General features: G+C 49.6%; 1 protein-coding gene across 1 annotated transcript in view; it reads right to left on the reverse strand.

Moving 5' to 3' along the window:
* Nucleotides 1-15,556, reverse strand: part of CALB2 (calbindin 2) — a 73,566-nt gene extending 58,010 nt beyond the window's left edge. The window contains exon 1 of the mRNA XM_084644936.1: nucleotides 15,387-15,556. Coding sequence (XP_084501062.1) covers nucleotides 15,387-15,477 — 91 coding nt within the window. The 5' untranslated portion in view covers nucleotides 15,478-15,556. The remainder of the gene's footprint in view (nucleotides 1-15,386) is intronic.
* Between the last annotated feature and the right edge of the window lie 10,444 nt (nucleotides 15,557-26,000).

Genomic DNA, 26,000 nt, shown 5'->3' on the forward strand with positions numbered 1-26,000 from the left:
GAGGTTGGTCTAGATGTCCTCCTGAGGTCCCTTTCAACCTGATATTCTAGGATTCAGTGGGTCAGGGAAGCGTCCAGAGTGGAAAGAGCACCCTGGAGTGGGGACACCCGAGCCCTGCCTAAGTGACCACGACAAGGTTGGGGCTCGAGTCCCCCAGGAATCCTGGACCCAGCCTTGTTGGGGTTATGAGGACTCTGCCACACAGGAGAGTGGAAGGGGAGCTCTCAAGGGCAGGCAGGTCTCTGGGTAAAGGAAGTGGGAGCGAGGACTCAGATCCTTTCGCTAGCCCATTTCATCGGGGTAGTGTGTAAGACAGGAAAGTTCCCCACAATAGTGGGACCATTCCCCCGGTTACAAGAAGTTGGTGGATTTGTCATCTTTATGTAAAATCTGTCTAGATACTTCTATGGATCACAGCACCTTTGTTTCTGGATTGAGCTTCACAACGCCCCCTGCCCCCAACAGTCCCATTTTACAGATGGGAAACTGAGACACAGAGCAAATGCCGTGACCTCCCAAAGATCACACAGGAAATTTTTGGCACCACTAGGAAGATAACCTGAGCCCCAGGCCAGTGCCTGAACCAGGACACCATTCGTCCGCCTCTTTATCAATAAAAAATGCAGAGGAGCCCCAAGCACCTCTCAATTCAGTTAAAGAGCAGCAATTGGTTCAGCAAATTGAAAAGAAAAACAAGAAAAGCTCGAAGTTGCTGGATTATCTTTTGCCATGGCCACGTCAGAGCTCTCAGCAAAGCAGGTAGATCTTACCCTCCCACTACTGCACTGTAAATGACCCACAGCCCAGCGTCAGATCGCTTCAGAAGTTTCACCCATATGGTTATTTACAGTTGTGCCATGGGCAGAATGGCAGTTCAGATTCTGCTCTTCACTGACCTTTTTTTTTAAAACCATGGCTGCTGCTCAACTAAGTGGCTCAGTCCAGAATTTTGGTCTCCTTGCTAGAGTATGTATTTGTCCCCCATTACAGCATCTGAGCCCCTCCCAATCATTAATGTATTTACTCTCACAGTACCTCATGTGAGGTAGGGCTGTGCTATTATCTGCATTTTACAGAGAAGAAACTGAGACACAGAGACACTCGATGAATTTCCTAAGGTCACACAAGGAGTCTGTGGCAGAAGACACAATTGAACCCTGCTCTCCAGCTACTTCCGTAACCCCTGGGCCATCCTCCATCTCCTGTGCATCCCCTCCTCTGCGTCACCACAGAATCAAAGAGTACATGCCGTGCACTGAAAGCCTGGGGAGTTGGTTTGGTTTTCAGCCACTTCGGTCAGTAACTACATTTTGCACTGTGAGTTCTGTACACAGCTAGTACACATTCCTGCAGGATTCAGCTATCCACAGTGACTGTCAGAGGTGAAAGAGTGGCTGACAAGTGGACCTCATGCTGGCATCAGCCAGGCAGAGAGCTTTGCTGTCTATTTAACTGGAGTGAGAAGAACCTCGCCCTGGTATCTGTTTCCAGTGAGAAGAGAGGCTGGAGAGCTTGGTGGAGATTGCTTTGGCTATTTATTTCAGAGCCATCACTTTGAGTCCACCCTGTTCTTACATCAGATGAGTTTGATGGTGTCCATCCAACAAGGTTCAAATCATAGAATCATAGACTATCAGGGTTGGAAGGGACCTCAGGAGGTCATCTAGTCCAACCCCCTGCTCAAAGCAGGACCAACCCCAACTAAGTCATCCCAGCCAGGGCTTTATCAAGCCTGACCTTATAGAGCCCTCCTCCTGTGGGATCATAGCACAATGAGAATGCACTATCCTTTCACCGCCCATGGCCATGAGGGGACCAAGCCCAGTCCAAATCGTGGGTGCAGTGAGTTCAGTGCTATCATACAAATGGGTTTTAATCTCTGCTTAGGGGAGGCCAAGCACTGGAAATGCAGGGGTTGGCGACAGTCAGGCCTGAGGTGCCTTCGCAGAGCCGTTGGGGGAACTGGCCCACACCAGGCCGGTCCAATCAGTCTGACACACTAACATTCCCCAAAGCCTCCAGCAGCGGCCTGGAGTTGACTCCACCAGCAGAGCATTTGAACCTTTTCCCTACAGTGATGTCTTGCCACCAAGAAGAAGTTTCAGACCCACCCCTCTCATCAAGCCATAAGGAAGGGGAGGCTGATCATGACAATCTGGCTGGGATGATTTAATTGGGGATTGGTCCTGCTTTGAGCAGGGGGTTGGACTAGATGACCTCCTGAGGTCCCTTCCAACCCTGATATTCTATGATTCTATGACAACCCCTCCCCAGCCAAGAACCCCGCCACTACCTCAGTGGCTCATGAACAGACAAGAGCCTCCGTTTTTAGCGTGCTCTAGACCCAACCTCCCAGTAGCCTCAATGAGTCCTAGAGCTTAAGGTCAGTAGGGACCACCATTTCATCTCGCCGGACCTTCTGTAGATCACAAGCCTCCAACACCCGCACGCTGAGCCCAGCCATGGAAATGAGACCAACATGAAGGAGTTGTTTGTGCTTCTGCTGCTCTGCTGCTGTCCCACTGCATGCTGGCCTCTGCTTTGGAGCCCAGACAGAGGAGAGGCAGATGGTTATTGACACTGTCCCACAATGTTCTGAGGTCTGAACGGGCATAGCCAGAGGGGCAGCAGATTTATCCACAGTGACGGACTCTCAGCTGGGTCCCAAGAAGCCTGGTGCTTCAGAGCTGCCGTTCTTTTCCATATCAGCTGAGACAGTCTTCAAGCCAGTGAGCACAAAATAAAAGTGAATGAATGAATAGACTTAAGAGCTGCAGTGTCATTCACAAGGATAGACACAGCTGCCGTAATCAATCCTGCTGCCCTTGGGAGTACAATGGTCAGTGATTTATTGGTGGGTATCCTCACCAGGCAAAGGTCCGCGGCTGCAGGCTGAGCTAAATTAATGAGTTGCAGTATATTTAGTAAGTGATTGGGCACACCAAAGAGGGATGGGGTGGAAGTTGGGGGAAAAATACATTTCCCAGCTAGGAAATTCCCTTCATGAAAAAAATCTCTACAGCTGAGCAGCAGCCAGGGACAAAAAACACCCTCTTGGAACTTCATGATTACAGCAGGATAGAACTCAGATCTTCCTATTACAGAAAGCACAGGCACCTGCCATTGGAGCTAAGGGAAAATCTCCTCTAAGCAGAAGCAGTATAGAGTTAATGGCACACAATTGAGCAGTTCTGATTGCTGCCAGTAGAAGGCAGTCATGTACATACAAACCAATTCATTACAATAGCTTTATGGGAAATATAGGATGGTCCAGCGATCAGGGTGCTAGCCTGGGACTCCACAGAGCCTGGTCCAATGCCTTGGTCTGCCATAGACTTCTTGTGTGACCTTGGGAAAGTCACTTCGTCTCCTGTGCCTCAGTTTCCCATCCATAAAATAGGGTGAATAGTACTTTCCTGTGGGACAGGGGTGCTGTGAGGATAAATACACTGTGAGATACTCAGATACTAGAGTAACAGGGCCATGTGAGTCCCTGAAATAACTGAAGCTTCTTTCTCTAAAGCTCCTGGTGCTGTGGACAGAACCCTATGGGCCATTGGTCTTTTAGGTGATGGCAATTTCTAAGTTGATCCGTTCCCTTGTTTCAACAGTTTTTGAGCAATGGCTGCTTGGGAGTCGGGGGGTGAAAAGGAAAATGGATCTATCAATGGCTAGCTTTCCCCTTTTGTGTCTGAGCTGCAGGGAGTCCCAGCCAAGCCTGGCTCACATCTTTTTGAAATGATTTTTATACAATTTTTCCCTTTGTTGGCAAGAAGCGAACGTGGCTCTTTCCAGCTCTGGCTGGGCTCTTTGATGCAATAGTAATGGGCTGAACAGTCCTTGTTAAACAGCCTCTTTGCAAAGGTAAGGGATTTAGCTGCTGCTTTTCTGTTGGGTCTCGCTGCAGCTGTCTGCACTAGGGACATTTACCTTTCCAGTCGCCCACCATTGCAGTCACTGGGGAAGCCCAGCATGGTAGTGACGATGGGAGCCTTAATACAGACAAGCTGCTGGTGTGTTAACCACGGTGCTGGCTAATCCTGCCCAGAGCAAGTAGAGATGGCATGGTGCAGGCCATCTACACGCGCTGCCCTCTATTGCAACAGACTCACTGGTGGATTAGTGTTAGCAGGTGTGATAAATGAAGTGTGCGTGTGCGGGGTAGCTCCCTTTTATGGACACCCAGCCAGCCAGTTAGCTGTAAAATCCCTCTTGGTAGCTATTCTCTGCTTGCTTTACCTGTAAAAGGTTAAAAAGTCCCCCAGATAAAGAAAAGGGAGTGGGCACCTGACCAAAAGAGCCAATGGGAAGGCTAGAACTTTTTAAAGTTGGGAAAAGAGCCTTCCCTTTGTGTCTGTTGTGGCCCTCTGGGAAACAGAGAGCACCAGGAATGCTGCGTAAACCTTTAAGCCAGGTATGAGAAATCATCAGATCATACCTAGAATTACTTATTTGAAACCCCCCCAAATATGTAAGTAAATTAGGAATGTTTAGATAGAGGTGATCAGGTTTATTTCTTTATTTTGGCTTGTGGATCTCCTCTGTGCTAACCTCAGATGCTTTTGTTTTGCTTGTAACCTTTAAGCTGAACTCCCAAGAAAGCTATTTTGGGTGCTTAATTTTTGGAATTGCTCTTTTGAAATCTAGCAAAAGCCTAAATTCCAGATGTATTTTCTTGCTTTTTGTTTTTAATAAAATTTTATCTTTTTTAAGAACAGGATTTGGATTGTTGTGTCCTAAGAGGTTTGTGCCTATGCTGTTTGATTAGCTGTTGTCACCAGCTAATTTCCTTTGTTTTCTTTCTCAGCTCTTCCCTGGAGTGGGGGGTGAAAGGGCTTGAGAGTTCCCCACAGGGAGGAATTCCCAAGTGCTTCTTCCTGGATTCAAAGGGTTTTTTGCATTTGGGTGGTGGCAACGTTTACCAAGCCAAGGTCAGAGAGAAGCTGGAACCTTGGGAGTTTAATACCAGCCTGGAGTGGCCAGTATTAATTTTTGGAATCCTTGTGGGCCTCCACCTTCTGCACTCGAAGCGCCAGAGTGGGGAATCAGCCTTGACAGCAGGGGTGGGAAATGTGAAGGCTCTAGTGTAGACATGGCCTGTCCATGAATTAATTGGGCCCAGAGCGCACAATCCCACACACAACATCTGTGCCATAGAGCCACCTAGCTAGGCAAGGGCCCAGGGATGCCTCTGGGGTGTGTGAGTTCTCTGCAAAGCCATGCAGCTCTGAGCAGTTTGAGCCCAAACAGCCCCACGCAGGGCTAGGTAGACCCGTCACACCCTGATGGTGTTGGTGGGCACTCCCTTCTGCCCCTAGCAATGGGCGCTGAGGCCTGTGATTCCCCACTAACCGGTTGGGTCCTGGTTTCTACACAAATACAATTTATCTATGCTCTTGCAGTCTGCCCATCACCATGATCTCTGAACTTGGTAGCTTTTATAGCCCTTTTCATCAAAGCACTTTACAAGGGTGGTTAAGTATTATCCCCATTTTATATTTGGGGTAACTGAGGCAGAGAAGTTTAAGGCTAAATTTTTCAAGAGCAGCTACTGATCTTGGATACACAACTTCAGACACTTAGTGCCTGCTTTTCTAAGGTGCTGAGCACCCATGCCGATGGGTGGCGAGTCTATGGGCCCATGGTGGCTGGGCACCAGCAATATTCCTGTCCCAGGGTCCCGGCTCCAGCAAAGTTTCCCACCTACCGCCCCTGGGCGATTTAAAACAGCCCGGGGGCTCCCGCCACCACCCACAGCGCAGCGGGGCTGAGCGGCTTCCTGCGCGCTCGCTCCACGTGGCTGTCGGCAGGTCCTTGCAGTCCGTGTGAGGGGGTGTGGCACTGCGCGCTGCCCCCCCCAACACCCCTGCGGCCAATGGGAAGACAGCAGTGTGAGGAGACCTCCCGGCCTGTCCCGCCTAGGAGCGGCTGCCGGAGGAGGTGCCCCAGGTAAGCATCGAACCCCCCATCCACTTCCAGAGCCTGCACCCACACCCCCTCCGCAAACACACCCTTCAGCCCCCAAATTTCCTCCTGCACCCCCACCTCCTCTTGCCCCCAAACTCCCTCCCAGAGCCTGCACCCCCTCCCCCCTAATTCCCTCTTGCACTCCCACCCCTCCCCTGCACCTACTTTTGTCCCCAAACTCCCTCCCAGAGCCTGCACCCAGCACCCAAACTCATTCCCAGAGCCTGCACTCCAGACCCCCTCCCAGAGCCTGACTTCTCACCCCTTCTGCACCCAAATTCCCTTCTAGAGCCTGCACCCAGCACCCCTTCTGCACCCCAATCCCCTGCCCCAGCCCAGAGCCTGCACCCAAACTCCATCCCAGAGCCTGAACCCCAGACCTCCAACTCCCTCCCAGAGCCTTAGGCAGGTGTGTGTGGGGAGTTGGTGGTGGTGGTGGGGGGGGGGTTCTGAGTGTTCTGGGCACCACCAAAATTTCTACAAACCTGCAGCCCCTGCCCACGCCTCCCATTGACAGCAGCCGGAGCTGTAGGTGATTGATACATCTGGCAGGGGTCTCAGTGGTTACAACCCATGGCTCCATCTGTTAGTTCAATGCTTTATCCACTGAATCACGCTGCCCAAAGGTGTCTGTCACAGAGCGGCTGCCCCTTTAAGGGGAGTTGGGCCCAGCCTTACCTGTGACTGAGCAGCAACCTCCCAGCTGAGACTGATGGGTGATTATAAAAGCCAGCATACAGCCAGCTGGGAGGGAGCTGCCAGGGCACAGGAGGCTCTGGCTGAAAGCTCCTGGCTTAAGGGGAACAAGTATAAGAAGCAGATTGGCTCCTGTGGAGCCAGCGAACCCCCAACATATGGCCTATAGGAAGACTGGGAGAAAACTCTCCTTTGCATTACTGACAGGTTTCAGAGTAACAGCCGTGTTAGTCTGTATTCGCAAAAAGAAAAGGAGGACGTGTGGCACCTTAGAGACTAACCAATTTATTTGAGCATAAGCTTTCGTGAGCTACAGCTCACTTCATCGGATGCATACTGTGGAAACTGCAGAAGACAGCTGTGTTTGTCTTCTCCTTCATGGAGAATCTGAGCCAGACTTTGGGGTGTGGCCTCAGTCCTTCCAGGGCTATAGGAGACAGGGCAGCCGCCTATAGCGATCCTACAGATGGCTGGGTTAATCCCAACTGTGTGGCTCCCATGACTCTTGTTCACTACCCGCTAAGTAGGGGTGAATTTCTATTTTCCTGCACTGCAGAAATGTGTATCGTAGGGTGCCAAATACAGCAGGAAGGTCCCAAGTAGGGCTGGGCTGGGCAAATGGCGTCAAGCTATTATCTGCAAATATTGGTTTGAAATGGAGAGTGAAATTCAATAGTGCCAGATTAGCGACTGGCACTGGGAGAGTAACGAAAACGAATGAGCACTTTAAAAATCATGAAATTCTTCACGTTGTCTGCCAAAGACCTAGGGAATGCTTAGCTCAGACACGATCCCTAACCAGACTCTATTACCAGCCTCCTGCAACTGATCTTCCAGGGTGCAATTCATCCCTGAGCAAGCAGCTAGTGCCACAGGTAGGCATCACTTAAACCGTGCTTAGGTGGGATTTAAATAGTACCTCGGTCTTTGGCACAGTGGCCAGTGTCTCCCGCCAGGAGCCGAAGCCAGCTTTGTCTCCTAGACTAAAACCAACTTAAACTAAACAAGCTCATCTGCAGATTAGAGCAAGTTGTAACTGCTGATGACTTTTCATTCTTCCTGTGCTCCTCTGGCCACCAGGGAGACACTGCTTGAGCAGGACTGCGGCTCAACCCATGCTGAAAGAATTAAACACCGTGCAACGCACAAGCATCACCAATCTTGGCAGTGCCAGAGCTCAAGGGGGGAGTGCCCTGGGTAAGAATTCCCCCAGATTTGAATCTTGTTTGTGTTTTCTCTTTCCTGTGAATTCAACTTCTCAACACCAGGAGCAGGTCATGTACCCAAAGAGACGGGGCATTGCTGAAGTCAAACACACCAGGCTAGGCCCCACTTATCTCTCCCTCTCCCTTTTCTTGCAAGCTCCTGTCGACTTTGAATCAGTCCAGCAGACAGGATTTAACCGAACGCTCACCACGGGACAGCTGTGTCCAGCAACATTCCAATGGACACATGAGTTTTTACACACCACACACCACACCTTTACACACCACAGGGCTCCACTCCCAGAAGGAAAAATAGCTCCCACCAATTCAGCACAGAATTCATGTAGCGTTAGCCCCAGTCTTCCAACACAGAGACGGCAGGTCCAGCGTTTACTGCTAGATGCTCTGAGGCATCTACATTTTAAACAGAATTTTTGTCTGTCAACAAATAATTGTTGGCTTGGCTATCTTACAAGAGAGGGGGGCAGTAAAACCAAACTGGACAGTGCCTCCTCAGTCAGGATACCAGAGCTTTCAAGTTATTGGGCATGATGCAGGACTCGCGGGGCAAGGTTCTCTGACCAGTTACGCTGTGAGTTAGGGTCCATTCTGGCCTTCAGGTCTATGAAGAGACCCAGGCACCTATGACTCTTAGTAATCCTCCAAACTGGGAAAGAAAAGCAGAGGGTGGGGAGGCTATAACTGATGGAGAAAGCCAGCAGGGAAAAAACTCACCATTAGCAAGGTCTTATCTCAAGGCTTAGTGCTTTAAACCTAAAATTCCCCAGTGTGGGGTTCAACCCAGCCCGGTGAGCCCTGAGAATAGAGCCCAGCCTGCCCAAAGACCATATCCCTGGTACGGCTCAGACTCTTCCTTGAGCACCTGCCCACGCTGAGCTCAGCTTAACCCTTTGCTCACCAAGGACCAGGAAATGAGCACATTTTAGCCAGTGCTGCCAACATAGAATCATAGAATATCAGGGTTGGAAGGGACCTCAGGAGGTCATCTAGTCCAACCCCCTGCTCAAAAGCAGGACCAATCCCCAATTAAATCATCCTAGCCAGGGCTTTGTCAAGCCTGACCTTAAAAACTTCTAAGGAAGGAGATTCCACCACCTCCCTAGGCAACGCATTCCAGTGTTTCACCACCCTCCTCGTGAAAAAGTTTTTCCTAATATCCAACCTAAACCTCCCCCACTGCAACTTGAGACCATTACTCCTTGTCCTGTCCTCTTCTACCACTGAGAATAGTCTAGAACCATCCTCTCTGGAACCACCTCTCAGGTAGTTGAAAGCAGCTATCAAATCCCCCCTCATTCTTCTCTTCTGCAGACTAAACAAGCCCAGTTCCCTCAGCCTCTCCTCATAAGTCATGTGTTCCAGACCCCTAATCATTTTTGTTGCCCTTCGCTGGACTCTCTCCAATTTATCCACATCCTTCTTGTAGTGTGGGGCCCAAAACTGGACACAGTTCTCCAGATGAGGCCTCACCAATGTCGAATAGAGGGGGACGATCACGCCCCTCGATCTGCTGGCTATGCCCCTACTTATACATCCCAAAATGCCATTGGCCTTCTTGGCAACAAGGGCACACTGCTGGCTCATATCCAGCTTCTCGTCCACTGTCACCCCTAGGTCCTTTTCCGCAGAACTGCTGCCTAGCCATTCGGTCCCTAGTCTGTAGCGGTGCATTGGGTTCTTCTGTCCTAAGTGCAGAACCCTGCACTTATCCTTATTGAACCTCATCAGATTTCTTTTGGCCCAATCCTCCAATTTGTCTAGGTCCCTCTGTATCCTATCCCTGCCCTCCAGAATATCTACCTCTCCTCCTAGTTTAGTATCATCCGCAAATTTGCTGAGAGTGCAATCCATACCATCCTCCAGATCATTTATGAAGATATTGAACAAAACCGGCCCCAGGACCGACCCCTGGGGCACTCCACTTGACACCGGCTGCCAACTAGACATGGAGCCATTGATCACTACCCGTTGAGCCCGACAATCTCGCCAACTTTCTACCCACCTTATAGTGCATTCATCCAGCCCATACTTCTTTAACTTGCTGACAAGAATACAGTGGGAGATAGTGTCAAAAGTTTTGCTAAAGTCAAGAAACAATACATCCACTCCTTTCCCTTCATCCACAGAACCAGTAATCTCATCACAGAAGGCGATTTGATTAGTCAGGCATGACCTTCCCTTGGTGAATCTATGCTGGCTATCACTGTGAGAGGAAGCAGGGGTGCTACATGATGTGTCCTTTGCTCTTGGAGTCTATCAGCCAGGGTAGAATTTCAGCAGGGAGCTAGGGCACGCACACTGGGCATGGGTTGTCACGCCGTCCCGCCCCCATCTAGCACACACCGCAGCATATGGGACAAGCAGCAGGGGAGACTGGCCACACCTGATAGCCGGCAGGCCACAGCCCTTGGTGAACTGCCTGGCATTGTGCCTCCGAGCACTTGAGTACTCAATGAGACTCCTGCCCTGCAATGTGGGCAAAACCCCTCCCTCTCTTGACACTAGCAGGTCCAGGCAGCCCCAGGCAAGGCTGGGGGGTTCCCGTTTGCGGGAACTTAATTTAGGTACAAACACACACAAGCTGCTTTGCAAGGTAAGAGGACATAGGAAGGTCTTCCAGGAGCAAGGAATCTGCCAGTTGCCCAGAGGTGCCCAGGCCTTTCCATGCCAGTGTGCTGCCTGACTTGGCCAGCATTTCAAATGGGTGAGAACCCACGGCACTAGCTTTGTACATGGGAGGCTGCAGGGTTGCTCCTAACAGATTGGTTTCTTGTACCAGATATGGGCAGGCTACCAAGCCTCCTTCTCAGAGAGTGACACCGGAGATGTGTCTCCCATAAGATCCTTTAATGCCCTGCCAGGAATCACAGTTGTGAGCCTAAGCAAGGTGTGTTACACACGGCTCCACCTAGTGTCTGAACAATACGACACCGTTTCACATTCCATTGCACAGCTCAAACACACTGCGCAAGACAATGAATAAAGAGCTGCCAAGCAGGAACCGTTTGCAGAGTTCAGCCTAGGAGCAGCACCGCTTACTGGCATGTTATCCTATTAACTGGCTATGTACAGACAGCTCTTCCGCAGAGCAATCTTTCAACACTGTGCAAGGCAAATGGGAGTCTAGTTCGGCCCCAGGGCAGTGCGGGCCTGCTCTGAAACCCAGTGAACCCACTGGAAAGAATCCTATTGACTTCACTGGGATTTGTCTCAGCCCATGCATGAGTAACTAACTGAAGTCAGATAACTTTGTATCTTCCAAACGAGAAATGGAGCCCAAGGAGCAGAGGAGTTTGTAGCTGATGTTGAGACCTGGGAAATCAGAAAGAGAGAGACGGGGACTGAGTAAAAGAGGCAAGAGGCACAGGCAGAGGAAGAAACCCTGTGAGAGACAAAAGCTAGCTAGAAATTGACACATCTGTAAGATTTAAGGAGTGAATGAGGGACAGAGGATGAAATGACAAAGAGAAAGAAAACTCGAAGAAGAAAAGCAAGCTGGATTTTGCTTGTTGCTAATTGCACCTCATGTTTTAATTGAGAATTTCCCTGGCCATTTGACTCAATCCCTTGGCTGCCTCTAACCTGAAAATCTCCAACTCCGCTGGGGCTGAGAAATCATTTTAACTGGCTGCAAAAGTAAACAAGGTGCATCGACCCGCAAGACACCCGTGCTTTGTGCTGACCTGTCAGGTAAGCTCTGCCATTCTCATCTGCAAATGTAGTCCCCTCCAAGGGTCCAGCAGATGGGTTAATATTTTCATTTGCATGTGCAGCCACTGTTAAGAAGAGAAATGACCCAAATAGAGCAGTTCTGCACTCCCATGTTGCACTGAGCATGCTTCCCTTGGGGCCTACTGTGCGGCAGATGACAGAGACAACACATTTCCCCAAATCCCTCAGTAGAACTCCCCAGACCCTGCCATATAGGACCTCCCTAAAATCACTGGGTGAAATCTCTGGCCTATGTGTTACGGGAGGACAGGCTAGACTAGTACAACAGTCCCTTTTGGCCTTCGGGTCTGTGAGACTTAGTGGGAAAGGTTCTTGCTAATGTAAATTAAGGCAGTTTCAGTCCCAACTGTACTCCTTGCTTCTGATGTTGAGGAAGAATGTGGGTGAAGGGACGCTGCTGCAATGGGAACTGGAGTTGTTAAAACTCAGCCTTTTGCAGCATTCAGGATGCTGGCTGGAAAATGATTGAGCAGAAATTACACTGTGACATTCCACACTGAATCTCTCAGCAAATGCTGATCACATCTGCTCAGTTTATAAATCAAAAGAAGGCAGCGGAGGGCAAATCCTGTTCTTGGTGACAGTGGTGTAAATCCAAATCAAACCACTAATTTCAGTGACGTTACTCCAAATTTACACCAATGTAACTAGGAGCAACATTTGCCATGATTTTTCTCATAGCCGGCAGCATGGAAACCTCCAGCTGGGTTCTCTGCCTTTTCCATCATTGCTGGTAATAAAGTTTCTGCAGCCAGAACTCAGCTCACAAGTTTGTCGAGGAACAGACTAGAGTTGGTTCTGTTGGATGTTAACGAGAACCCAGCTAGCTCTCCCCTAGCTGTAAAGTGCCTCTGCCAGGGCAAAGAGCTCTGCAGTTATTTTGGCTCAGCCAGCAATGGTTCTTTGAATTGCTCTGCACTCAACATAAAGCATATTTTTCCTGACTGTCTGATTTAACATAATCACAAGTGCTTTACTTATCTAATAATTTCCAACTGAAATAGAAACTAATGTGGGCAGATTTTGAAAGCAAATGAACCCAAGCCACTCCCTTTTGCAAATGCTTCCCAAGATCACTTTTGCTGTTTGTTTACAGAGGCTTGTTGGGTTGTGGAGTGAGAGGCAAGTGTTTCTTCAGCAGGTGGCTTTGTTTAATTGGTCTCTGCAATGCCCTGAAGGGAGAGATGATAATCAGGAGAGGTTTCCTTCACAGGTCTTGGAAGGGAGAAGGAAGAGAAGGGCCTCAAAGACAAGGCTGAAAACAAAAAATGATGATTTGGATGAACAAACCTTGAGCCACAGGCTGAAAGAGATGGAGATAAAGGTGGATGGGACACTCCCATAGAATTTTTGTTCTAGCCTTGGATCTTACTTGATTCCTACTTCACTGGTGCCACTGACTTCTCTCCCTTGTTCCTGAGGCTTGCTGTTCACCTTGGTTCTTGCTACAGCATTTTAAATCTTCTTGTATTTTCCCGTCCCCAGTTTATGATCCCATTATAAATGCCCAAGTGCCTGGAGGCTCCCTGGACTTACAAGCAAAGACCACTCCACAATCATTCCCCAGTGCCCCCTTGTACTTCCCCCCCTAGATTCAACTTTTCACCCCAGCTTTACCATACTGCGGAGTTTCTGCTAGAGATGGGCTAATCTGGGATCATCTGGAGTCCCTCCAGATTCAGGGGTATTTCAATTTGGGGCTTTGCTTTGGGTGAACGTCTGCTTCTCGCCTTCTGCTCTAATTGCTGTCAAAGAGTGATGCAATGGCAAGGACATAGCTAATGATAAGCTAGCACGACAATAATAATTGGCAGCCATGCCCAATAAGTGCCCCCTGGTCTCCTGGGAAGTCCTCTGCTCTTCCTGCCCACTCCATATGTACCGATTCACTCATAAATTGCACAGTTGACGCGTCAACACCCTGTTTACTCAGACTGTGTGTGTTTATTGGCTGTCCCAGATGTATCAGGACTGATGTTTTAACCCCTCCACAAATACAAGGCTCCCCACCACTCTGTTCCAATTAGCAAATACTTCTAGAGATGAAAGCTCTACAAGGAGCTTTCCGAGGAGAGATTAAGTAGCTGAGTACCAGGTCACTGCATCTTGATGACCTGCACACCCATCACAGTGATGCTGTGCGTGGAACTCCCTGCCTTTTGCTAGTGGTCTGGCTTATTTCTGCAGGAATCCGAGTCTTTCTCCCCTTTCACAGCTGCTGTGTCCTTCTGATGGAAGCTACAGCTTCATGTCCCAGGAAAGCATTTCAGCACCTTTAGCCCATAGGTGGGAGCTTGAAACTAATAAGAAGTTTATTTATTGTAAACACTCAGGCAGCCTGTACATCAGCGCTGCCTTCTCCCCTTGGAGTCCTGGAGACATAAGATTCTACCCTGCCCTGTATGGGGCACAATTCCCACAAAGGACATTCTTTTTGTGCAGGATGCGTGGGATGTCAAGGTTTCAGGACCAGGTAAATGGACGGATTACAAGGGTCTGCAAGTGGCTATGATTCAGGGCTGGCTTACCTGGCTAACTATTCCTTGATAGCAGCTGTCCATGACAGAGAAGCTGGGCCCTTTGAAATAACAGCTGTATAGAGATCCTTCTGCACAGCCGAGCTCACTCCCTGCTTCAAGAAGGACCGGGAGAGGAAGTAAGGGGATCGGACATGCACAGGGGGGTTCTTTCTGCTCCACCAAAGCCATCCTCACATTAGGACAGATTTAAAGCCATTTTCATTTTCAGGTTGCATTGGCATCTCTGGGCTCAGGTGGGTCAAAGCTGCAAAAACTTCACTTGCCGTCTGGTTTTGAAGCCAACAGGTGACTGACAGGACACAACAGGCACCCCTAAACCTTCACCTAGGAGATGGTGCTGGCTGTCACGCCTGCAGACAGCTCACCCCATCCTAGCATACCCCTACCTGCTCAGGCATCCGCTCAGCATAGCTTGCTACCAACGTAGCCATCCACATTCCATCCCCCCTGCTACCTCACAGAGGACAAAAGTTACATATGACTGACCAAAGATCTGGACTCTTCACATAGAGATTTAAGACTGGGGTCAAATTGAGCCCAGGTGCAAACAGGTACAATGCCACCAACTTCAGCTAAATTATGCTGGGTTACCCTAGGCTTTAATTTCAGTCCAAGTGTCACTTTTATTCCCCATCAGATCTGGATCTTGCTGAACAACAAAGAACCAGCAGAAGGAGGATTACTGGGCTGCCTGACTTAGAACACAGAACAGTACCGTAAGGGATTGGAGTTAAGATTGGGGGAATCCAGTGAGCAAGAACTATTGGGGTAACAAAGCAAAATACGAGCCAGCTCCATATTTTAGAAGGCAGCTGCAAAGTTCCCACAAGGGCACAGCCTTGTTGCAAGCAAAGCCAGTCCCAGCACATTACAACAGGAATTTGTCCTGGTAGCAATGTCATACCAAACAGAGCAGATGGGCTGGGAGACTCCTATGTGCGATACCTCGTGCCAGGGTCTCCTAGCTGGGGCAGTGTCCATTGAAAAACTTTCCTCACAATTAATAACAACAAAAAGCCCCTTAAAATGTGCACTTAGGGAGGTTTTTTTTACAGATGTCCCAATAGAAAAATATACATTTCCAAAGCCCAAATGCACACAGATCTAACTCTATCAATAGTACACAGGGATGGGTTTTTATCAAATATTTAAGAGTTTTTTTTAAAAATCCTCCTAAAAGTATCTGAGATTTAAAAGAAGTTTTGGGGGTGAGGTTCTTACTGACCATCAGAATCGTAATGTTTCCAGATGTCCAGGAACTGGGATGCTGTGAGCTCAGCCAAGTGCAGGTAAGGGGCTTGCTGCTTCACCGCCATGGTCAGCTGCCAGGGCAACCCTCCGTGCTGCTCTGTCTCCTCTCTTCAGCTCCCCTGATCTCGCCACCAATATCTCTAGCCTCTCTCCGCTCGGCCTTTATATAAACCCTCCGGAGCGTGCACAGGGCCCTGGCAGCCATTAGAGGGCGCACAGTCTCCGAGAACCTAAAATATAGCCAGAAAAAGGGAGCGAATGCAAGAGAGAAATGGGTAGAGGGGGAGAGGTGTGGAGCGTAAGGGGTGATGAGATGAAGGGAGGATCTGAGTTTCTAGGATTTCGCTAACATCTGGAGGTTTCTGCATAGCAGCAGCCAACCGATCTAGTTAAAAAGACCCAGCTCTCTGGAATTCCTGCCATTGATCTATATGGCAGCCTGCTCAGAGGTCACCAGCCCTAGCATGGTACCCTCCCTATTGAAAGCGGCTCTGTGTGCTCCAGAGGGAACCGGCAGGCTTGCTGTGCTCTGGGATGAGACACGCCAGTGGAACCCATTGTAATGGAGTCCAGAGCAAACTGGGCCGAGCTCAAAGACTTTCAAGACTCCTCTGGGTTGTGGCACCCAAGCCCAGGGACAGGACCTGGGTAAGAGAATTCAGTGCTGTTCTGTCTTGGTCCAGCTGTGTAGTAAGGAGAAATAGTTATCCTGAGGACTGATCGATAACCACTGTGAATTGGGCTGGGAGGTCTCCGGCCAGCTCCACCTACCAGCTCTCCCAGCCAGTCCTTCCCCAGTGTACGTGTACGTAGCTGTGATACCCTGTGGTGGACAGCTCAGAGAGGATAAAAGATCTAGCCCTGCTGCACCCAACAAAGAATCCGTTTTGGCTGAAGTGGTAGAGATGTATCTTCATGGAGCCACGGGCTGGTGACTGCAAGAGGCCTTATTAGTGGCCTTCCTTACAAATTTCAGAGTAACAGCCGTGTTAGTCTGTATTCGCAAAAAGAAAAGGAGGACTTGTGGCACCTAAGAGACTAACCAATTTATTTGAGCATGAGCTTTCACATTGTAGGGAGAATGGTCACTTTGGATGAGCTATTTACCAGCAGGAGAGTGAGTTTGTGTGTGTGGTTTTTGGGAGGGGGGTGAGGGGGTGAGAGAACCTGGATTTGTGCAGGAAATGGCCCAACTTGATTATCATGCACATTGTGTAAAGAGTTGTCACTTTGGATGAGCTATCACCAGCAGGAGAGTGAATTTGTGTGGGGGGGTGGAGGGTGAGAAAACCTGGATTTTTGCTGGAAATGGCCCAACCTGATGATCACTTCAGATAAGCTATTACCAGCAGGACAGTGGGGTGGGAGGAGGTATTGTTTCATATTCTCTGTGTATATATAAAGTCTGCTGCAGTTTCCACGGTATGCATCCGATGAAGTGAGCTGTAGCTCACGAAAGCTCATGCTCAAATAAATTGGTTAGTCTCTAAGGTGCCACAAGTCCTCCTTTTCTTCCTTACAAAGCAGTCCTTCTAGAGAGTGGGACAAGCTCCTGGTGGGATCATTGCGCGGGTTGCTACTGCCTCTTCCCTTGATGTGCCTGTTCACTAGGGAGGGGATGCTGGTCTCTGGGGCTGTCAGTCCAGCACCTTACATAAGCATTGGCCATCGACAATCAAAAGAGACTTGGACTGCCCCAGCTGCTGTTCTGTATAACAAATGACATTCCGAGGGCTCCTCTACCGGACCAGAGACAGGTGGTGCTCAGTAGCACTGGGACAGACGTGATCCACACAGAGCAGGCCAGGCCAGGCCAGAGTGAGGGATGGAGCTTCGTTCCTGGCCCACCCTCAGAGAAGCATCTTGCTGTAACTAATCAGACTGAGCATGCCTTGGGAAATATCCCTGTCTGCTGATGAGAGGCCTGGACTCTCTGGTCTCTTGCTCTCCAACCCAGTAGGACCAGAAGGGCTGGCAGGTGGAAGCATGATCAACTTCCCGGTGGCCGGGTTACTGTCATGGCCTGCTAGAGAAATATCTGCCAGCTGATCATGCGCAACATTAACTGAGTTCTAAATAATAATGCTACCTAGCTCCTCTACTGAACTTTTCAGCCATGGATCTCAAAGCAAGGAAGGAGAGAAGCATCATTATCCTAATTTGACAGGTGGGGAAACTGAGGCACAGAGAGGTGAAGTGACTTGCCCAAGGTCAACCAGCAGGTCAGTGGTCTCATCTAATATAGAGACCGATGTGGTTATTGTCCCTATAAATGCCTGATCCTGTCTGTGAAATTACAAAACCCTTGGCACCTACAGCACCTTGTGGTAGCGGGTTCTATACGCCCGTTGTACATTTGGCAGGGAGGCACCTAGTGGAAGTGAGAAAGAAGCAGTTTGGGTAGGGGGCACTCTAGGCGAAAGGACTGAATCCAGTTCTGGTGTAAGAGAGCAGGACTGCACTGATGCTGAATTTGGCCCTAGAGAGTTCTGGGGTAATCAGAGTGTAACCCTTCTGCCAGGTGGAGCCAGCAGCAACCAGGGCCAGGTTCAATAGTTAGGGGTTCCTTTTCAACAGTACAACATAGAACCGGCTCGTGCCCCCACCCAGTAACCTGGGAAAATTCCACACCACCCCTGGGCATCTCTGAGAGGCCATACTTCCCCACTCACAAGCAGAGTCTGAGTGTAGCAAAGAAACTTTTAATGAAAGGAAGGAAGTCCCCCAACATTAATTAGGGAAAATGCCACAAGCAGGATTCACAATCATGAAACTGTGAGCAGGACGCCCCCCCCCGCCCCCCGAGTGCGTGGGGCAGGACGCCCCCCCCCGAGTGCGTGGGGCAGGACGCCCCCCCCCGCCCCCCGAGTGCGTGGGGCAGGACGCCCCCCCCCGAGTGCGTGGGGCAGGACGCCCCCCCCGCCCCCCGAGTGCGTGGGGCAGGACGCCCCCCCCGCCCTCCGAGTGCGTGGGGCAGGACGCCCCCCCCCGAGTGCGTGGGGCAGGACGCCCCCCCCCGAGTGCGTGGGGCAGGACGCCCCCCCCGAGTGCGTGGGGCAGGACGCCCCCCCCGAGTGCGTGGGGCAGGACGCCCCCCCCCGAGTGCGTGGGGCAGAGCCTTCTGCCCCCTGTTCTTGAGATCTACAACCAACAGTTCCTTTCCTGTGCCCCCTCTGCTCCCTCACCCCACCCCGCTCACAGGGGCTGTCCTAGGTCAGTGGGGACCCTGGATTCAGAGGTGCATATGGGTGAGTTCACTTCCCACCTCAGGAAAAAGACACCTAGAAGAAGACCTCGCCATCTGGCCACCCTGCCAGCCGCCGCTCCTTGCCACTTGGCTGCCCTGCTCACCGCTTTTGCTGGATGCTCATCAGTCACCTCGAGCTGCCACCTGCTGCTGTGCTGTGACCTCTGCAGGTCAGTATCTAAGGCTTTGTCTGCACGGCACAGCTTTTAGCGACATACCGTGTCACTAACCGTTGGGCAGTGTAAACGCTTTCAGCCCCTGCACATGGAGTTCATGTTGTGGACAGGAGAGCGCTCACACACGGCCACTTGTGTGATTTTTAGCTCTCAGCCGACTGGGCAGAAACACTGCCCCACCACAAGTGAGCTCAGCTCTCACCGAGTACTTAACGTAACAACAGGCTCTGAATAGAGCCTATTTAACTCTATCTTTAAACAACCAAACCAGGGACCCTTAGAGAGAGCCCATGACTCCTGGCTGAGGCACCTGTCTGCATTGTCACAGAGGTCTAGCATTTGAGCCCCTGACTTAGTAAGTTCCTTTCAGCTGAGCGTGACCCCTTCATTTGGGACAGGTTGAGCACAGTTCTGCTCCCCTTTATTCATACAATAAAGACAACATTGATAGCAGCATGTCACCCCCCTGCATTCAGTACTAAAGTGATTTGTAACCCAGCACCAGCCAAAGTTGATCTAGACTGCGGCTGCTGTACACCACTGCCTGAACCCCCCTTAACCCGCCAGCAGAGGGAATGCTCGCATGGTAGCTCTAATCCACCCCTCCAAGCCCTTGGTGCAGGGGATGCATTTTGGGACGGCCTGGGTGGTCCCTGGGACAGCCCTAGGAGGCCATTGGCAGCCAGCACAGTTACAGCACCTTCTGGCTCCTCTGATCTATGCTAAGGGGCCAGTCCAATGGTGGCTGAGGGTGGTGTACCCCCTACCCCTAAGCTTACTAATCTCTCTGCAGCCATAGGCCAGGGTCTGGCTGGCGTGGAGCTATCCTCAGGCCCAAGGGATCTCAATCCAAGGCACCAGTTCTGGCACCTCAGTGGGACTGTGCATGGAGGCAAGTTCTGCGCCAAGTGGGAGACAGGGCCTGACCCAGGGACTGGATGCCTGTGGTGAAAAGGAGACAATGGTGTTGGGCACAGACTTGGCAATGCCATGGCTTTGTGGGGGGAGGAAGGGTGGAGCTTGGTTTCTTTACTTGGATCGTTTGGGTTTGGTTTCAGTGTATGGGTGCTCTTCTCTGAGGGAAGTGTGGGGAGCAAGTGAGGAAGCCAAGCAGGTCAGAAGGTGGTTCTAAGGGTGGGAAAAAGCAGCGAGACAAAAGGGAAGGAGGACTTTGGCCCTGCACCAGCTCAGAAACCCAATGGCACAAAGGAGGGCTAAAGACCCCTTCTGAGCTGTGCCTCTTGATAGGTGCAGCCCAGGATATGTCTCATGGGGCTCAAGGCAAGCTCATAGCCAGATGGAGGGATTCACCAAGGAGAGCTCCCAAACACAAGCCGTGGAGGTGATGCTGGCCAGGCGCAGGGAGATGATTGGCTTTCAGATATTCATTCCCAAGGCTCTGGAGGGACTAAGGAATAGTAATGTGTGTGACATTGCACTATGTATGCTTTTATGAAAGTATGCTGATGAGTGTGAATATAATGTAACTAAAATATGCTTCATGCAAAAGATCTCTTGTAAGGTATCATTACAAAGCTTATAATCTACTGAGTGTGGTCATCCTATTTGTATAAATGTATCACTCTTGTATCTGAAACTGGAAATATGAAATATAACTCGGCAAAATTTGGGCCATTAACAGTGGTTTGGAATCTTGATGGCTCCTGTTAGGGGCTTATTCCTTCACCCGCTCACTTCCCTGGTCCTTCTCGCATGAACAGAGAGCAACAATACCCGAAGTCCAAAGGTGCAAACAATTCGATGTTTATTGGGGTGAACTTCCAGCAAGCAATGATTCCAATTTCCTTCCTTGGTGTCCCCCTTCCCAGCTCTGACACCACAGAAGCTTGCCTGTGTCCCTGTTCCCATTCCCCCCTTTAGCAAAACATGATTCCAATTTCCCCACCCCCATTCCCCGTTCCCATTCCCGCCCTTCCTTCCTGATTGACTGCAGACTGTATAGTAAAACTTGAGTTCTGCTTAGCTATACCTTAACCAATCATTTTACTGAAATTTAACTAACCATCCTAACATATTTTAAGGTGATTATTTAACCAATTATGTCCCACCACCTTAATTGGTTTACACCCAACAAAATTAATTATACAGCAGACGGGAACAATCACAGAACCAGACAGAGATTATACAGACAAACAATAGGGAAATGGGGACTACATTGATAGAACAACACAGAAATGCGGATTTCACATCCCAGCTATTGATAAGCGAGTTCTTGCCAGACAGGATGCTATCAAACTAAGTTTCCTTTTACATCTTCTTGGCTCTTCCCTTTTTCTGGAGGTGATAGGCATTATCAGGACAGGATTGTATCCTAACAGCCCAATAGCACCTTCTTTCAATGTGACTAGTTTGGAATGTGAGGAGGTGACCGGTCGCTTCCCAGCTTATCGCTGCCTCTGCTACTTAGCCAGAGGCCTTAGCCTAAGCACAGGGCCTCAGACTGTCACAATGAGAAAAGGCCCTTACACCGGCAGACAGTGATTTTGATTCTTTCTTTCTTTTATACCTCTATAACTAGCTAAATGATAAACATATACCTAAATTCTTAAAGTATAGGCTTTTGCAGACAGGCCTGAATATTTATATCCTAACAGCTCCCATCAACCAGGGCAACTGACTGTGGATGGCTCTGTTTGCAGACAGGCCTTTCTGTAGGTCAGGCTGGGAGGAATGAAGGCTTGGGGTCTCACAGGACATGTGATCATGTCACCTGAACTGGAATCCATTTTTAACCTGGTGTTTTTCCATTGAGAAGGAGGGTGGGAACCCAGAAGGACAAAGGATTCCTGCCTTATGCAAAAGATATATAAGTGGGTGGAACAGAACAAAAGGAGCGGCCATCATGAGAAATCCCCTCGCTACCACCTGAGCTGGAACAAGGGCTGTACTAGGGGAAAGGATTGTGCCCAGACTAGGAAGGCGTCCAGTCTGTGATAAAAGTTTACTGAAACATCTGAGGGTGAGATTTTATCTGTATTCAGTTTTCTTACTGTACTAGACTTAGACTTGCATATTTTATTTCATAGAATCATAGAATCATAGAATATCAGGGTTGGAAGGGACCTCAGGAGGTCATCTAGTCCAACCCCCTGCTCAAAGCAGGACCAATCCCCAATTAAATATTTTGCTTGGTAATTCACTTTGTTCTGTCTGTTACTACTTGGAACCACTTAAATCCTACTTTCTGTATTTAATAAAATCACTTTTTACTTATTAATTGCCCAGAGTATGTATTAATACCGGGGGGGGGGGGACAGCTGTGCATATCTCTATCAGTGTTATAGAGGGTGAACAATTTATGAGTTTACCTTGTATAAGCTTTATACAGGGTAAAATGGATTTATTTAGGGTTTGGACCCAACTGGGAGTTGGGCATCTGAGTGTCAAGGACAGGAACACTTCCTAAGTTGCTTTCAATTAAGCCTACAGCTGTTAGGGGACGTGGTTCAGACCTGGGTCTGGGTTTGCAGCCGGCTAGCGGGTCTGGCTTGAACGAAGCAGGACACTGAAGTCCCGAGCTAACAGGGCAGGAAAGCAGGAGCAGAAGGAGTCTTGGCACATCAGTTGGCAACCCCCAGGGGGTTTCTGTGATCCAGCCCGTCACAACGAGGCCCCCACATTCCACTTCTGTGGGAGGTGGAAGGAAATATCCCGGGGGGCAAAAGCACAGAAATGTGACCCCCACATTCCATGTTCTTGTCAGGAGAGGGGCAGAGGGGGCCTCTGAGACTGGTGCACAGCACCATGGGACTCACCTTCCCCACCCTCATGGGAGAACGACGGGGACAGGTGCAAGACCCCGTAACTCGTGGGGGGTGGGGGGGGGGCTAGCATCTGCAGTGCAGCAGCCTCCTGGGGTGGTTTCCATTATATCCAGGCTCAATGGCTCTCAGCACCCCCACAATACAAACTGTTCCAGCCCCCCTGAGCAGCATGGCAGCCACCTTTCACCAGATTCTTTCATTGACAATGAGATGTAAATAAACCCAGAGAGTGGCCTCTCTACTCTCCTCCCGTGGGGGTGCATCTGTTCCCTTTCTGAAAGGCTAAGTTAACACGTGTCTCAGCTAGCCATAGAATGGCACAGGCGAGAGAGGCCACCGGCCCATTTTTCAGGAACTGGGGAGGCATTCCATCAAGAGAGCTCTGAGCAACAGCATCGGTGCTGGAACTAGGGGTGCTCGGCATGCTGCCGCCCCCAGGCTTGATGTGGGTCCATCGTATACGGGGGTTCCAGTTCGGTTCTGTGGCTCTCAGCACCCCCACTATAATCATTTCCCCGGCACCCCTGAGCAATGTAACAACAAGGCACAGAGGGGAGACAGGGTATGTGCACGCACAGGGCACATAGCCATCGCCCAGGACGGGGGTGAGTCTGAGAGAGCTGTTTGGCTGGGCTGGTTGCTAACCCTTTCACATGGCAGCTCAGGCTGATGTTGCTGCTACCCTGCTGTGAAGTCCTCACCATTTCCTTCAGCAGCTCTTACAGTTCTCCTGCCCACCTGACGGCATCTGCCTCGCGAGAACCACCAGATGACCGGAATACTGATTCCAATGGAAAACCTGGATTTCAGCGCACCCTGATCAGGTGATCCTTCCCTTGGCAACTCTGCACCCAAGTGTCTTTAAGATAAACTGCTCCCATCTAAGTAGGTAGGAGTGTCTTTCCCTTGACTGGTTTCAGAGTAACAGCCGTGTTAGTCTGTATTCGCAAAAAGAAAAGGAGTACTTGTGGCACCTTAGAGACTAACCAATTTATTTGAGCATGAGCTTTCGTGAGCTACAGCTCACTTCATCGGATGCATGCCGTGGAAACTGCAGCAGACTTTATATATACACAGAGAATATGAAAAAATACCTCCTCCCACCCCACTGTCCAGCTGGTAATAGCTTATCTAAAGTGATCATCAGGTTGGGCCATTTCCAGCACAAATCCAGGTTTTCTCACATCCCCCCCACCCCCATACACACACAAACTCACTCTCCTGCTGGTAATAGCTCTCCAAGTTTAAATCCAAGTTAAACCAGAACATCTGGGGGGGGGGTAGGAAAAAACAAGAGGAAATAGGCTACCTTGCATAATGACTTAGCCACTCCCAGTCTCTATTTAAGCCTAAATTAATAGTATCCAATTTGCAAATGAATTCCAATTCAGCAGTTTCTCGCTGGAGTCTGGATTTGAAGTTTTTTTGTTTTAAGATAGGTATAGGGTGGTCACAATGGTCACATAAACACCACCCTATACTGGAAACCTACTGACCGCTATTCCTACCTGCATGCCTCCAGCTTTCACCCTGACCACACCACACGATCCATCGTCTACAGCCAAGCTCTGCGATACAACCGCATTTGCTCCAACCCCTCAGACAGAGACAAACACCTACAAGATCTCTGTCAAGCTTTCTTACAACTACAATACCCACCTGCAGAAGTAAAGAAACAGATTGATAGAGCCAGAAGAGTTCCCAGAAGTTACCTACTACAGGACAGGCCTAACAAAGAAAATAACAGAACGCCACTAGCCGTCACCTTCAGCCCCCAACTAAAACCCCTCCAACGCATTATTAAGGATCTACAACCTAGCCTAAAGGATGACCCAACACTCTCACAAATCTTGGGAGACAGGCCAGTCCTTGCCTACAGACAGCCCCGCAACCTGAAGCAAATACTCACCAACAACCACATACCACACAACAGAACCACTAACCCAGGAACCTATCCTTGCAACAAAGCCCGTTGCCAATTGTGCCCACATATCTATTCAGGGGACACCATCACAGGGCCTAATAACATCAGCCACACTATCAGAGCCTGCACATCCACCAATGTGATATATGCCATCATGTGCCAGCAATGCCCGTCTGCCATGTACATTGGTCAAACTGGACAGTCTCTACGTAAAAGAATAAATGGTCACAAATCAGATGTCAAGAATTATAACATTCATAAACCAGTCGGAGAACACTTCAATCTCTCTGGTCACGCAATCACAGACATGAAGGTCGCTATCTTAAAACAAAAAAACTTCAAATCCAGACTCCAGCGAGAAACTGCTGAATTGGAATTCATTTGCAAATTGGATACTATTAATTTAGGCTTAAATAGAGACTGGGAGTGGCTAAGTCATTATGCAAGGTAGCCTATTTCCTCTTGTTTTTTCCTACCCCCCCCCCCCCCCAGATGTTCTGGTTTAACTTGGATTTAAACTTGGAGAGCTATTACCAGCAGGAGAGTAAGTTTGTGTATGTATGGGGGTGGGAGGGATGTGAGAAAACCTGGATTTGTGCTGGAAATGGCCCACCTTAATTATGCACATTGTAGGGAGAATGGTCACTTTGGATGAGCTATTACCAGCAGGATAGTGAGTTTGTGTGTGTGGTTTTTGGGAGGGGGGTGAGGGGGTGAGAGAACCTGGATTTGTGCAGGAAATGGCCCAACTTTATTATCATGCACATTGTGTAAAGAGTTGTCACTTTGGATGGGCTATCACCAGCAGGAGAGTGAATTCGTGTGTGGGGGTGGAGGGTGAGAAAACCTGGATTTGTGGTGGAAATGGCCCACCTGATGATCACTTTAGATAAGCTATTACCAGCAGGACAGTGGGGTGGGAGGGGGTATTGTTTCATGGTCTCTGTGTATATATAAAGTCTGCTACAGTTTCCACGGCATGCATCCAATGAAGTGAGCTGTAGCTCACGAAAGCTCACGCTCAAATAAATTGGTTAGTCTCTAAGGTGCCACAAGTCCTCCTTTTCTTTTTCCCTTGACTGGCAGGTATTTCAGCCAATCCCTGCCCTACAGTAATGGAGTTTAACTCTGCTGCAGTGAGTATAAAGCACAGAGGTGGGTGGGAATCTCTGCTTTCAGGTCTGCTGCTTGGAAACTCAACCAGTTTCAGCAACTTCCCAGAAGCCCAGTAACGGAAATTCCTGGACTGGACAGCATTGCCACACAGGCTAAAAACATAGGAGTGGCCCTGTCAGAACTGACCCATGGTTCTTCCAGTCCATTGTCCTGTGTCTTAGGACAGGCAGCACTGAGGCTCCAGGGGACTGTCTAAAACCCTCCTACTGCAGCTGTTTGTGCAGTATTAGCCCATGACAGGAATTTCTTCCTGATCACAGGGATAAATAGTTTCTGCCCA

This window comes from Lepidochelys olivacea, assembly GCF_965140295.1.
Source record: "Lepidochelys olivacea isolate rLepOli2 genome assembly, chromosome: 12".
NCBI lineage: Eukaryota > Metazoa > Chordata > Testudines > Cheloniidae > Lepidochelys > Lepidochelys olivacea.